Genomic DNA, 14,543 nt, shown 5'->3' with positions numbered 1-14,543 from the left:
GTCAGTCTGTTTACATTCCTTAAAGTCTGGCATCTGTGGAAGTCAAGATTTGTGCATAAACAGTTAAAATTTACTGTTTTCAAAATCACTCACCACAGAAAGTCCAGGTTTTGGCATTTCTGCCTATGGAGTTCAAGAAATTCTTTCTTTTAGGAGTATTTTCTGGCCACCTAAGGATCTAAAGTGAAAGTTCATTACCACTGATCAAGATAATAGGGTTTTCTTGGAATTTGTTGTGTATTTATTCATATGGTACTGTCTGCAAGAAGTAAAGTAGGTGATTGTCCAAAAAAAATTACTGTCCACCTGGGACTTGTAGTGATCATCCTGAAATGCACTGAACAAATTCTCTTTTCCTTTCCATTGATGTTTATTTCCAGATTATCATGAAGCACTTCAAGATGTTATTTGCTGAAACTAAGATTACAGTCTTGTTCATTAATGGTAGTTAAATGCCACTTTGTGATTAAAAGGGGCTAACCCAGAAAATCTGTTTGCTGAATAGTAGTGAGTTGTCATGTTATCACTGTTAGTAAGACAGCAGATTAATTTTGAAGACTTCCATTTAATTCATAAATATCCTTCATTTTTACCATTTATCAATTTTTTTACAATTCATTTATGAATTTCCTTTATTTTTGCCTGTGATGAAATTACTGTACCAAACATTTTCTTCTTTTAACGGTATTTGTCATCTGTTCTGCTTTATCAGCATCATAAATGGTATGATTTGTTTCTTCTTGACCTTAGTTCTACTTGTGTCTGCAAAGCACAAAGGTCTATTTCACTAGAAAAACTTTCATTATTTTGAATATTTGACATCCAAATCCAGCTATTTGCATGAATAGATTCTAGATTATTTTTTCTTAATTTATTTAACCAGTTTATAAAAAGTAGGCATGTAGTTCACAGAAATAGCTTTGTATTTGGATTTTGAAAACTGGTGTCCCAGTCTGTTACCTGCTCAGCACAGTAGCCCTTTTAGTTCTTCAGTGTTTGTTAGTCTTCACTTTGAGTTTTATCTTTTCTGATCACACCAGAATATTCTACTAAATGAAAACATCATTGTTCAAAATCCAGAAATACCATGGATGCCAGTTTTGCTTTTGTGGGGGTGTTTGTGTGTGTGAGGAATAATAAAATGAAGTTATAAAGTATAAAAAAAGTCATAAAAGCAAAAGTGGGGTTTCTGTGCATCTCAGCTTCTTCCACCTTTTTAGTTTGAAGTCAATACCAAGATGTGTTTTCAGTTACACATTGCTGCAAAAATGGAAAGTTCACTTGTAGATTTCATTTGTTATCTGCCACTTACTTTAGTCATTCACTTTATCCAATAAGTTTAGCCTAGATGCTGAGGATTTTTTGAAATCAAGTAGATATTTGGCTTCTCTATAAACAATTTTGCAGCATGGAGTTCAATACTATGAAATGAGAGGTGATGGTGCTAATTCTCTCAAGAGATAACACTAAGAATTTTCTTCTTTTTGAATTAAAGCCTCTCTTCTAAGGAAGAGACTATTGAACTTGGTTTCATTTATTTTCAACTGTTAAAAATGTTAAAAAATACTAGTATTTTTTTCAAGTGAAGCTACATATACATATCAGATGGTCTACTGGGTTTATTTTTAAGAGGCAGTGTGCCTGACACTACTGGATTGAAGAACAGCCTGTTGTCATGGATTAGCCCCAGCCAGCAAAGCAGCCACTCACTCACTTCCCCAGTAATAGGACAGTGGAGAGACTTGGAAGGGTAAAAACTGGAAAACTCATGGGTTGAGATAAAGAGAATTTAATAAGGAAACCAAAAGTCATGCACACAGGCAAAGCAAAACAAGGAATTAATTCAGTGTTTCCCATAGGCAGAGAGGTGTTCAGCCATCTCCAGGAGAGCAGGGCCCCATCAGGTGTAACAGTTACCTGGGAAGGTGAACTCCATCACTCCACACTTCCCCTCTTCCTGCTTCTCCAACTTTACTTACTGAGCATGATGCCACATGGTCTGGAATATCCTTTTGGTCAGTTTGGGTCACTTGTCCTGGCTGTGTCTCCTCCCAACTTCCCATGCACCCCCAACTTCCTCCCCAGAGTGGCAGTAGGAAAAGCAGAAAAGGCCTTGGCTCTGTGTAAGCCCTGCTCAGCAATAGCAAAAACATCTCTATATTATCAACCCTGTCTGCATTCAGCACAAATTCAAAACATAGCCCTGTACTATCCACTGTGAAGAAAATTAACTCTACCCTAGCCTAAACCAGCACACTTATATTTTAAAATGTTTATGTATTTGTTATACTCTGGAGAAAAAATGGTGGGTATAATATAGTTGAAATATTTGATATTTACATGCAAAATGTGTGAGTAAAAATATGAAATTAATGTCAGAGAGTAAATGCCTTGTATAGTAATGAAATTAATTGAAGAGATGCTCTCTGCTTCAGTGGACCACACAGATTTCCCTTATTTAAAAAGACTCATGTCCTGCTGCAGTGCCGTGCAATTTCAGTCTCCTGAAATTTCATGTGCTGTTGGAGTCTTTTCCTTTAGAGTTTTCTTATGCCAGGTTTGTCAAAATTGGCTTTGTAGTGGAAAATTCAGGGGACGGTAGAAGTTCACACATTTTTTCTGTCACCAAAATAAAAGGTCTCTGATTACAAAGCTCCCAGTTACAGAGGTTACAAAAGGTTGGATGGATGCAAATTTGAAAGATGAAATCTCATTCTCAGAGAAGTTTCAGTGGATTCTTTCTTTGAAAATTTGTTTCTTTACAGCAGTTTAATGTGTTGGAAGATGATGAATGAGTGACCATAGTTCATTAAACTAAATATGGAGTGCCTGTGATGATTCTTCTTTCTAATTTTTCTGGGTCCCTTGCTCCCACCATCTTTTACTTTATTTCCTCTCTTTTAATTTTACCTGCTTTCTGTCTGTGTTTTCTTTCATTATTTCTGTCACATTTTTATAGCAGGAATACCACACTGATTATTGATCTAGGGCATCCAATGTTACCAATTCTACAAAAACATTTTAGGTAAAGAGGCAGTGAGCCTCGTATACCTCATAATTATTAATCATCAAGGCTATAGCTACACATGTTCTAAGTTGTAACAAAACTGAGACCTTATATTGATAATATGCACATATGCATGGTCTTTGCACATTGAAAGAGATTCTATCTTAAAATCACGCTGTTCAGGGTGGTGATTTTGAATTAATTTTTTCAAGTCTAGCGTGATCTCAGCAGACACTCCCTTGAGAACTGTTAGGAACCAACCCTATGTACTAAATCAATGCACTTTGTAATCACAGCTGTAAAATTATTTCAAACATTGAGATCAGTTTATTAGTTAATGGCTATTGACACCTTGCCAAGAATGAAGCATGGGAAAAGAACAAAACTGTTATCTATATAATATCTGTCTCTGAAAATCCAGAATTTCTGAAGTCCCAAATTGTAGGTATTTATAAATCTCCTTAACCACAGAGGCTTCGCAACCAGAGTAAGATAATAGAATATGTGATTTAAATCTGATATGATGTGGCTGTGGACAAGGAAGGGGATCAAGACTATTGAAAAAAAAAGGTTATGTCTGTTTTTCTGTCCACCCACTTCTCCCATTCTCAGCAATTCAGCAGTCCCATGCTTGTTCAGTGATTCACAGACCTGTAGCAGTGCACAGAGGCAGAGCTGTCATGTCTGGATAGAGGCAAAATGATTGCTGAATTTGTGTAATTCAGTAATATGTGTAACATACTTATGCAGGAAGATAGTATGGACTGCAGGAGATGAATAGGACAATCTTTGAAAGCTGTCTTGGGCACACTATTGAATAACAACTTAAACCCAAGTGTCTGTTTTCACATTCAAGATGTGTGCTTGTTCATTACTAAAATAATCTTTAATTTTCTTTCATATTTATAAAATTATCATAATTATTTTCACTGTGTTTGGAAAATATAGCATTTTCCATGATCAAAGATGAAATTGGGTGTGGGAGTTTTGTGGCTTGGATTTTTTACTGCCTTCTGGTGAGGTCTTTTTTTTAGCCATGGCCGCAAAATATAATTTCACTAGATCTAACACAATCTGACATTTATCAGTTTGGAAGTAACCCTGATCTCACAGACACAAATTTAACACTGTCTTTTGAGGTGTAATCCAGTGAGTATGGCATCTAATTTTTCAGTAACACTGGGAAAGTAGCTTCAGACATGCTCTTAATATGAAGAAGGACTTTAATGGAAGAAGCTACTTTAGAGAGGCTGAAAAGGTTATTAATTTTTTGTCACTCAGAATCCTGAAAGTTGTCTTTTCTTATATAATATATATTCTTATATATTTCCTATGTCAGAGAATAGGTAGGTAAATGGAATGGAATTTAATGTATCTTCTAAGAAGACATGAAATTTCTGGTTGGAGTAAGCTCCATAACCTATTATGATGGCAGCTGATAACTGAATGCCTTGTCCCATGACTGAACATTCACTTGTAAAAAAAAGTTTTGCTGATCCCTGTTATGCAACAGTGAGTTATTTGCTCATGGTACAGGTGGTCACTGCATTTCAACCCTGTCATGAGTGTACATCAGGCCTGCAGAAGTAGGCAGATGTTTTTCATTGCTGTGTCTAGCACCTAGCTTTTCACCTGTCTGGTGAACAGGTTGGAAGAGCGTTTGCAAAAGAGAATTAAACAGTGATGGGTTTGGGGCAACATTTTTCATAGACCAGGTCTGCACTTCACATGGCGAACTGGTTTTAGTTTCACTACAAATTCGGTATCAGTTCCAAGTTCAAAGCTGAGAAGAGAATCCAGCCTTGTTTCATTCTGCAGGAAGTGTAGGTGTGTTGTGTAGGAGTATGTGCATATGGAGAGAAATAAAGGACATAAAAGCATTGCATTTTGGAAAAATCTCTTGTGTTTTGAAACAATGGTATTATGATCTTTGGAATAATGTTCTTAAAGAGAAATAATTAGTTTGAAAGCTTTATAAATGCTGTTACACCTAGTTTACTATTTTTATTTCAAGTAGATGGAGGATGGTGATAAATAGAAAATTGAGAACTCTTCTCTGAGATAGACTTTATGTTTTCTCTTCTGTACAAATCACCTGAATTCTAATAAGGACAGAGCTCCATTTACCAATTTCTTACTGGTTTACCCTGCTTACTTATTTTCCCAGAAATTGTAGAAACATAGTACCTTTGAAATAGTTACCCTTTTGAATTTGACCAGCAAGTGCCTAAGGAGTTACAAGACAAGCAAATGAATTGCATGCATATGCAGGGAATATAGGCTTGCATAAGCCTTCTTTCCATAGGAAACCAGGCAAAGAAAGATTCCCATTTTTTCTTTCAATCACTTCTTAACATTTGATAGTGTAGATATAATAAAACTTGCATTGCTTGTTAGATATTTACTATAACTGGAATTTCTTGAGGTTTATGGGAAGTGTTAGTAATTGAATTTTGAAGGCTTTACGGAAGGAATTGTTAAAATTCTTTTAAAGTATACACGAGATATTTCTGAACCACTATTAAATACTTCTACATAAAACTGAAGAAAGGACAAGGCTTTAAATTTAAACACATCTCTATTTTATTTGGACCAGGTGATGCCAGATTAAATGGATATTTTTATTTGAAGTTTTATTTTAAGTTAATGAAGTTTCTACCAAAAAGTTCCAGTGTAGCAGAATAGGACCTGTACTTATCAAAACTGCATGCAGTTACTGATTTTTGTTTTTCTTAAAGTCTGACTAGAATGCATAGTTAGATTCCTGCTAAAATGAATTGTTGGAATGCAAAAACCTGGCAAATGTGAGAGAAGTCTGGCTGGTGAGAAATCAATGGATTATCTGAAGTATTTGATTTAGTAGGTCACTATTTCTGCTCAATGAACTGAATGATTATCGTTTATTCATGCCTACTATGAAATGTATGCCTGATGATTAATTTGGGAAGATGAATGAAATTAAATAGATGCTAAATAAGTTAAGTAAAATACTTGAAGGAATAAAAAATCAGGAATTTAAATCTGATGCACATTTACCTAGGGTGCCTGAAAATACTAAGATTTTTATAAATGGGCTTTAGTTCTTGGATTATTTAAAAGGAAGGTGTCCAGGCACAGGTGATTTATAGAAAGTTTTAAATGTCTGGACAGTCAAATATCTATCAAAAAGAATTTTTCTGAGTTTTGTCAGCTAGTGAAATGTTTAACATTTTTGTTATGGTGGCATGATTTCTTCAGTTCACTGTGTGAATTTCAGAAACATTAGTAACTCAAAGCCAATGTAGTATATCAAACATTCTTTCTGTATGAAGAAATTCAATGTTGAGAGAGAACAAATGTGGTGGGGTTTTTTTATTTTCAGGTTATATTTATAAGACTAAGGAACTTTATGTGTATTTTTAAAAAGGCAGAGTACTAGGCAGAATTCCACATTTATCAGAACTTACTGCAGATCCAAAAGCTGAAATTCTTACTTCATGGTATGAATTGTACTTGGAATGGAAAGCGATACTAAGATAAATTCAGGCGTGGACTTTAGATAGGAACATACAAACATCACATTTTTGTAATTACTAATCTAGTAGCTCAGTTTGGCCTCTGAATGGCTGGTTTTGATTTGTACAAAAGTGTGAGTCCTTTTTTATTTTTGTTCCCAGAACTAAATAGGTATTTTTTGCCAGAAGTAGTGCAGCAATCATTAGGAATTTGGTGGGAGAAAATGCTGACCATAGGCATTCCCTAGCCAACATACACTTTTACACAGAAAGATCCTTTCTTGTTGCACAACATTAATATCACATTTGTCTTTATTTATTGACATATGTTAAAAGCCTCTGTGTTTTAACACTTAGTCTGCTGTTAAGTCATTGGGTGAGCACACAAATTTAGTCACTACACCTCTCTGCTGCCATTTCCCTGAAAATAAGGGACTTACTCTCATGAGTTGTCAGGGACTGTGTTGCTCAATTATTATCTTGATAAAAGTAATGTATTATCTGCACTGTTAATAAAGTGGAATGCAAAAATGCTCAAAGGCTAGCAAAGAAATTATTTATGCAAAGACTATTCAGTATGCTGGCAAATATATTACATATTTTAATAAGCTTAAAAGGACTTCCTGTTGTTATTTAAGTACTGCTTTCATTCTCAAACATTTTGATGGAGAGTGTAAATTTCAAAAAGTAATTAACATAGTCTATTCTTAGAAAATGAACAATTCAAGTATCATTCATCCAGGAATGGGAGTGTGAGGAATAACTTGTCTTACGACACTTCACAAATAAAATGTGAATATTAGTGAAAGACTTTTGAAGGGCACTGATGGTTCAGAAAACATTGATAAATGCAGGTTTGAGCTTCTCTGCATGGTTTCAGTGAGCTGCTGCTTTGGTTAACTTTGAAATTGAATGGTGGGCAAAATGGTGCATTAAGATGGAAAGTATTTTAAAAAGAATTCCTTGGTGCTTTTGCAGTTCCTTGTATTTGTAAAATATTTTAATATTAAATCACAGAACAGAATTGTTTAATGGATGTGTATTATATTGGGAACAGAATTTCTTTGGCTGTCATATATATTTACAGAAAAGTTTAGATGATTTGTAATGCCTTCAAATATCTTTAGAGCCACATATGCTTAGTTCTGTTGTGTTGCAAGTATGAAAATATAGAGACTTGTGAGGAAAATTGGAAGGCAAACCTATGGACAAACAAGCTTTTATGTAATAAGTTTCACTGAATTTTTACTTCTATGTAGTATTATACACAAAACAAAAACCTGCTGGTTTACAGAAAATTGCAGGTTTTAAAAGGTAGTGGCTGTTTGGGGTTTAATTAGGAGGGTAATTTGGGGGATTTTTTTTTACATATAAAGAAAACAATTCATCTTCTGTTTAATTTAAATAAATAAATAAATAAATATGTGTGTGTGATTGTGTGTGTGTGTGTGTGTGTGTGTGTGTGTGTGTAGACCATTTTGATTTTTTGGGGGTTGTTTAACGTTTGAATTTTCTCCTCCATGGCATTTTGATCTTATTTCTAATCCTTTAGAATCCTTGATAAGTTCCTTAAGGTGTTGTATTTGTTGCAAACACCTTAGTATTTTTAAGTTTATTTTTTCATGGAAAGGCATATCTAACTCGTGAAACTGAATACCTGTTAAAAGAAATCCCATGAGTGCTCTGACTCCATGCAGACCGCTTCCAATTTTAGAAGGAAAAATCTCCCTAGAAACAGAGCGATGTGGTAGGGGAACATTTGCCTCTGGTTGCTTTTTTCTTTCAATGTCTTGGTAACTGTGGTCAGTCTATAACAGCATTTTCCTCAGCTTAGCTCCCCTCTGGTGTGTGAGAGGCTGTATGACAGGTGATGTGGTGGTGGAAGGAAAGCTTAGCCAGCCTGGTGAGGTCACGGCACAGACACATTCTGAGTAAGCCATGAGATGTGACAGAGTGTGGGTTCTCGAGGTCAGGACTGAAGGCACTTGAGATGGTAGTTCATGTTTGGACTCAGGTGTTTATTATTTCTTATCAGTGAAACAGCCTTACCACCATGAGTTCTGCAGCTTTTCATTAGCAAGGCACAAAATGGCTAACTATCTCTCTTTACAAGGTCTTTTAAACTATCCAATTAAGAAAGGACACCTAGATTATTTTCCCTTTTAACCCAATAACTGATCCCTCAAAGCCTGCAATGCAGACTTTTCTGTCCAGTTACAAAATATCACCCAAACCCATGAAGAAGAAGGAAGAAGAAGGTAAAGAAGAACAACTTGCCTCCACCCTAAAACCTCCATCTTGTTTCATATTTATTTCTATATTCTAAAACCCTAAACTCTAAGCTTTCCACCCTGTGATATTACACACTTCTAACTAACTACAGACCCGTAATCCCAGTGCTATCAATCAATTTTTAAAGTCTTCTCCACAGCCTCAGGTGAATTTCAGTGTTCTCTTGTGGGTCTGTGCCTTTAAGCACAGAAAGTTTAAAAGTCTCAGCATCCTGGATTCCAACAACAGAGGAGGGTCCTGCTGCCTGCCTGGCCGGCTGTGGACCTGTCCTGAAGGAGGAGTGCTCTGAGCTTTTGGACATCAGTGAAATTGTGGATTTGCCTGCAGCAGGATGACCATTTCCAGCCAGAAAGAAGCTGCTGCCTTCTTCATGCATGAGGGATCTGAGGCACACAGTAGGATAGGAAAAATGAGTCCATCTTGTGCCAGAGAGATTGAGATCTGGCAGGTTTGTGCCACACAGAAATCAGGAATAAGGTATTTCCCTTTAGTTTAATTGCTATTTGTAAGGAGAGAGTAAAGCATGACGCCATCAGTGCCTACAGATTATCAATATTCTTCAACCCAGTAGTTTTTTCTGCATTGTATTATTTGAAGATATGTCCATTTGTCCCAAATCATACGTCAGAAATTCTCTTTTCCCTTTTCTATTTCTTAATTCACTGAATATTAATAGCACAGAGTAGTGTTATTTTCACAAAGGTTCTTTTTATTTTTAAAACCTATGTATTTTCTGGATCAAAGTTCTGAAAACACTCATTCCTAGTAGGCTAAAAAACACAATGAAGGAGACATTTGTCTAAATAAAAGAGACACTTTTAACTGGAATTTATACCTATAAGTCTTGCTTGGTGGCATTGCCTAGAAAGCGAGTACTTCAGTGATGGATTTTGCAGAACTTGGAATTCCCTCTGCACTTGAACCAGAAATTGTTAAATGAGTTATGAAAAGTACTCCTTTGATGAATCCTTTTTTTTTTAAAGTCTGTTCATTACCAGTGTGTTCTGAAATTGGAGAGTGTGGTGGCTTATGTGTCATTGATGTGCTGTCTATGTGTGCAAAAGCACCAATTAAACAGTAAGGGACTAAAAGATAAGAATAAGAGCATTTTATGTTCCTGTGCACTGTTTTTGGGTTTTTTTTTTATTCAACTGGTATAACCTAAAGCAGTCCCCCCTTCGTTGGGGTTTTTTTGTCCCCTCATCAATTTGGAAGTGTTTCATACAAATCATATTTTCTGTCTAGCTATTGCTGACACCTGGGTTGAATACAAGACTTCTTACATTGACAGGAAATGTTTCAAGGTTTTCAGCTCAGTAGTAGCTAAGTGGAATAAGTATTTTAGTAAATTACGTTCATACTGAGGCAGATGAGGCTGATCCAGTTTACATGTCTACTCTAGAAGATTGGCCAAATCTGGCACATGGTAGCCACACCTGACAGTGTCTTAGCAAATATCATCTCCTGATCTCCTTGCCTGACAGGGAATTAGACACTTCTTTCCCTGCATCCTTTCAGGCAAATTTCTGGGATTTACAGTACAGGGGGAAAAAAAAGTACTGCTTTCTTCTTTTCTCTTCAGGAGTTACTTCTTTGCTTGTGTCTTCTTTCCACTCCAATATACTTTTTATTCCTGTTCTATTTTCCATGGTTTATGGTTGAATGGTTCCTTATCTTTCTGTTGGGGTTTGAGACTTTCGGGTTTTTTTATCTCTTGGTTGAACTTGAGGGATTATAGCAAAGCTGGTTTTATCATGGATATTCCTGGAATTTTGCAGATTTCAATGACACATAAATGAAGAAAAACAGGAGGTACTTCAGTCAGTTAATCTTATTTTAAATTCACAGATTGTTGTTGCTGGCTACTCTGCTAATTGAGAGAGAATTAGCAGTTTTTATTTCTTTTCCTGCAAATAAAATATGGGAGATGGGAACTAAATCTAGCTTTAAATCCCACTCATGAGGAATGCACTTGTGAAGGGATGTAGGATGTTGACAGTCCCTGCTGAATGCATTGTAGAATATGTAGGTTTACATAGTATTTATCTACTCATCCTGACCTGAAGCATCCTATCTGTGAAATTGCTGGAGTCTCACAGTGATTTGTGTGCCATTCTCACCCTTACCCACACTTGTGTTCCAGAGTTCTGTGCTTCAGTGGCTCCTGTTTTAATACTTCTTGGTACTCAAGTGTTCCTGATTCTTACCTTGTAGTGTATGTGTAGTGTAGGGGCTGACTGCACAGAAGACTGCACAGAAGATGATGTGAATTGAGGTGGGGTAATTAGTGGAAGGAGAACAGCTCTTCCTTGACTGATCTCTTTGTTTTAACTTAATCTATTTGTAATGGGGATGGAGGATACCTTCATGGCATGAAGCTGTCCATGTGAGATGTTATAAAACAGCTATTGCATGTTGCTTCTCTAGATGAACCATTTATGTGTTTGTCTCTCCAGAACAGCTGACAACAAACAATCCTGAAATATCATGCTTTTTACCCTCTCACAATCCAGTTTTCATTCCGTATCCTTCCAACATATCCATAGTTGGAGCCATGAATCTCTGAGAGGACTAATTATCCTGCAGCCATAAAAATCCTCTTGCACTCTTTTGACCACCTCTCTTTCTGAATCTTTGGATTCTCCATCAGTTCAATGAAGTGAACGTTTCTCTTTAAGATGATTAAAAATACTCTTTGTTGAGGGATTTTTTTCTGATAATGTTAGCGAACTCTAGCTTTGATGGGGAAAATGTCACAGATTAATTCATCCAGTGACATTAACATTGCATTCTCTTGGCTAAAGGTCACCACTTAGATGTTTCAGTTTTAAATCCTCCCATGTTTCATTGCATTACTGAAGAACCAGTAATGCATATCAACGATCAGGTATTTTTGCTTTCCTTAGATCAATTGAGAGCATAATTTTTTCTTAAGAATTTTTCTGTAATTTTCATGTCACAGATTTCTCCTAGCTGTAAAATTGGTAGACATAAATTGTCACACACTGATTTCAATTTAGTTTAAATTTAAGTAATGAAATCTTTGTAATTTATTCCTGCAGTTTTATCAGCTCAACAACATGTAGGCCAAGACTAGAAATGTCAAATAAGCTGACAGTTGTTCTATGGGTATCCCAATATACAATGAGGTGGATATTTTGTAAATCATGTCACAAGGAACTATGCACCACTCACAGTCCTGTTTTGAAGTTCTAATGTGCTTATATTTAATTTAACATTTCTAAAATCTTTTCATGTTCATGTTTTTAAATAACAGTTTAATGAAATGTCTCTTTTTATTAGAAAACAATGAATTTTGCTGAAATATTTCATACTTTATTGCCTTAAAATTTGACAAAGTAAGAAAATAGTTTAATTTCTATGTCTTTTTTTTGATGCATACTCAAATTTTTAAAGGGGTTTTTTCAAAGAAAATGAATTAAAGGCTGTTATTTAATGTGGTCTGTCATTTCTTACAATTTGAGAAAGGTGATACCTTTAGATTACACCGGCAATGTATGTGAAAACCTCTTGAATTTCAATTGCATCATCAAATAGGTTATCACACTTTGAAAACTGTCCTAATTTGTTTAAGTCAAACATTCTTCATAATATTTTCTTAACAGTTCATGTTGAAGAAGTTGGAACATTTAATTTTATTGTGTTGTATTTCTCACAAGGCTTAACTGGTGCAGTTGTATTGACAAGTTTAAAACTAATACAGACACATAATTATTATGTGCCTAGTGAGATATGCACAGTGAGAGAAAGACTTTCAGAATGTACAGAAATTGTTTTTCTTTGCTATCAGTAAGTATATTATTTACTTAGATTTCTTTTTGTAACTGAGTTTTTTTTGTTTGCATTAGAATCTCGTCCTTTGTCACTCCCTGTGAAAACTGTGCTGAACTCATCTGAAAACTGCAGAAGTCCTGAGGAAAGGATGAAAGAATTTATTGGAATAGTGTGGAATGCAGTTAAGTGCCTTACACTTCAGGTAAGATGAAAAGGAAGTGAAAAACCCCCTATGTGTTTCCAGACTTTATGATACTTTTTATGCATCCTAGTGCTTTTTATTAGAGAGGTTTTAAAGGAGCTCCCAAGCTTTATTGTCTTATTTCAGTAGTTTCAAAGTCTGAGAGAATGAAAAATAAAGTAAGATTTTGGGTAAATTAAGCAAAGAATGCTTTGGTTTTAAAATAGGTTTTGAAATACTGTTTTGTATTTAAAGGGAAAGATCCTTCAAAAATTATATTAGTAAAAATTGCTTGTCACACTTTTCTGCATCATAAACACTGCAGTTAGATTTGCAGAATGCTTTCTTTTCTAAAACTATTACAGGAAAGTGTGTAAGATAAATATTTTCCTGAAGTGTATGATACAATGGCTGTTGTTACACAGTGAAGGCTCGGCAGCTTACTTGCCTACTTTTTCATGAAGGACAAGGAGATGGCAGCTGGGATTAAATAATTTGATTTATACTGCTCTAGATTGTAGCTGCTGATCAGTAAAAGCAGAGTTTTTGTGTAGAATTTTAGATGCCATTTTAGGACTCCAATGTTAAGATTGCAGGAACAAATATTAGATGGCTTAGAAATGCTAGAATTATGACTGAATTGTTCCCAGTACTTATCAAGTGCTTATTGAGAAATCATTCTAATTTGGAATTATTATGACCCGTGCCTCTTGAACTATACATTCGTTCTATGAAATCAGTATTTTATGGTACATCAGGATATAGTAGCTAATTTTTTTTTTTTAATTAAAAAAGTCACAGAAAAAGAAAACTGCCAAAGAAAAGTCTTAATTACAACTTTTGGCAAGTTTTTTGTCATTATTACAGAAACTAATTGTCATTATTACAGAAAATAACTTGTTCCTTCCTCCTATCAGGCAGTATATTTGATAATATGCAGGCTCATCCCAGAATGTGTGTCTGTGTCACTCCTCTTTCATGTGTCACTCCTCATTCATGTAAAAAGTACTTAAAATTCACAGTTTTAGAAAGTTTAAAAGTTCAGGTTTTGCCTGAGCAAGAACTTGAGACTTGTCATCTGATTGCAGAACACAGTGAAGTTGAGATGTTTTCCATTTAATCTATTTCATTTTCAGCCTTCTCTTTAATCATTATTTCATGAGTATTTTGCTTGTTTTCCTTTCTTTCTCAATGTTCTCACCACTGTAGATTAAAATGTCTAAATAAGAGAGAGAATTTGTTATCTATTTGAAGGAAGCAGTGTATTTTTGTTATGTGTCTGGCTGGTACTTAGCACAGTGAGACTCTATGTGAATGCAGCTTACAGTTTAAGTCATAATTAAAGTAATAATATAATAATGACAACGAGGCAGAGCTGGGTCCTTTATAAAAGGGGAAAGCTGAATCAGGACTGCAGTACTCTACTCCTAGATTTTTCATGGTACATGTTTTAGTGAGCAACCAGCAAATTGAATTTGTTTTGAGGAATGAGTAAAGCACCAACCACAAAGTTGTGTGTTACTAGATAGGAAAATAAGGTATTGTTTCTTTCTGTGGAGATGAAGAATGGTGAGTGATAGGCAGGGGTTGACTCCAAGAGTAATTCCTAAATACCTTGCTTCTCTGACCTAACATACAGAATAGGGCTCATACTGGCAGAGGATTTTTTGTATTGGGTACTTTTTCTGGTGCTTGAGGTTCTAGATTTATTTGCTTTGTACAGGTTTCTGTAAATAGAAACTTATGGTTACTATTTTCATCATTATGACTCTGA

The 14,543-nt window shown here is 35.2% G+C and overlaps 1 protein-coding gene across 1 annotated transcript in view; it reads left to right on the top strand.

Moving 5' to 3' along the window:
• Positions 1-14,543, top strand: part of VPS13B (vacuolar protein sorting 13 homolog B) — a 433,987-nt gene that overhangs the window by 204,269 nt on the left and 215,175 nt on the right. Inside the window, exon 22 of the mRNA XM_066565010.1 lies at positions 12,663-12,790. Coding sequence (XP_066421107.1) covers positions 12,663-12,790 — 128 coding nt within the window. The remainder of the gene's footprint in view (positions 1-12,662; positions 12,791-14,543) is intronic.

The sequence above is a fragment of the Molothrus aeneus genome, chromosome 1, assembly GCF_037042795.1.
Source record: "Molothrus aeneus isolate 106 chromosome 1, BPBGC_Maene_1.0, whole genome shotgun sequence".
Taxonomy (NCBI): Eukaryota; Metazoa; Chordata; class Aves; order Passeriformes; family Icteridae; genus Molothrus; species Molothrus aeneus.
This window is presented reverse-complemented; position numbering and strand designations above follow the sequence as displayed.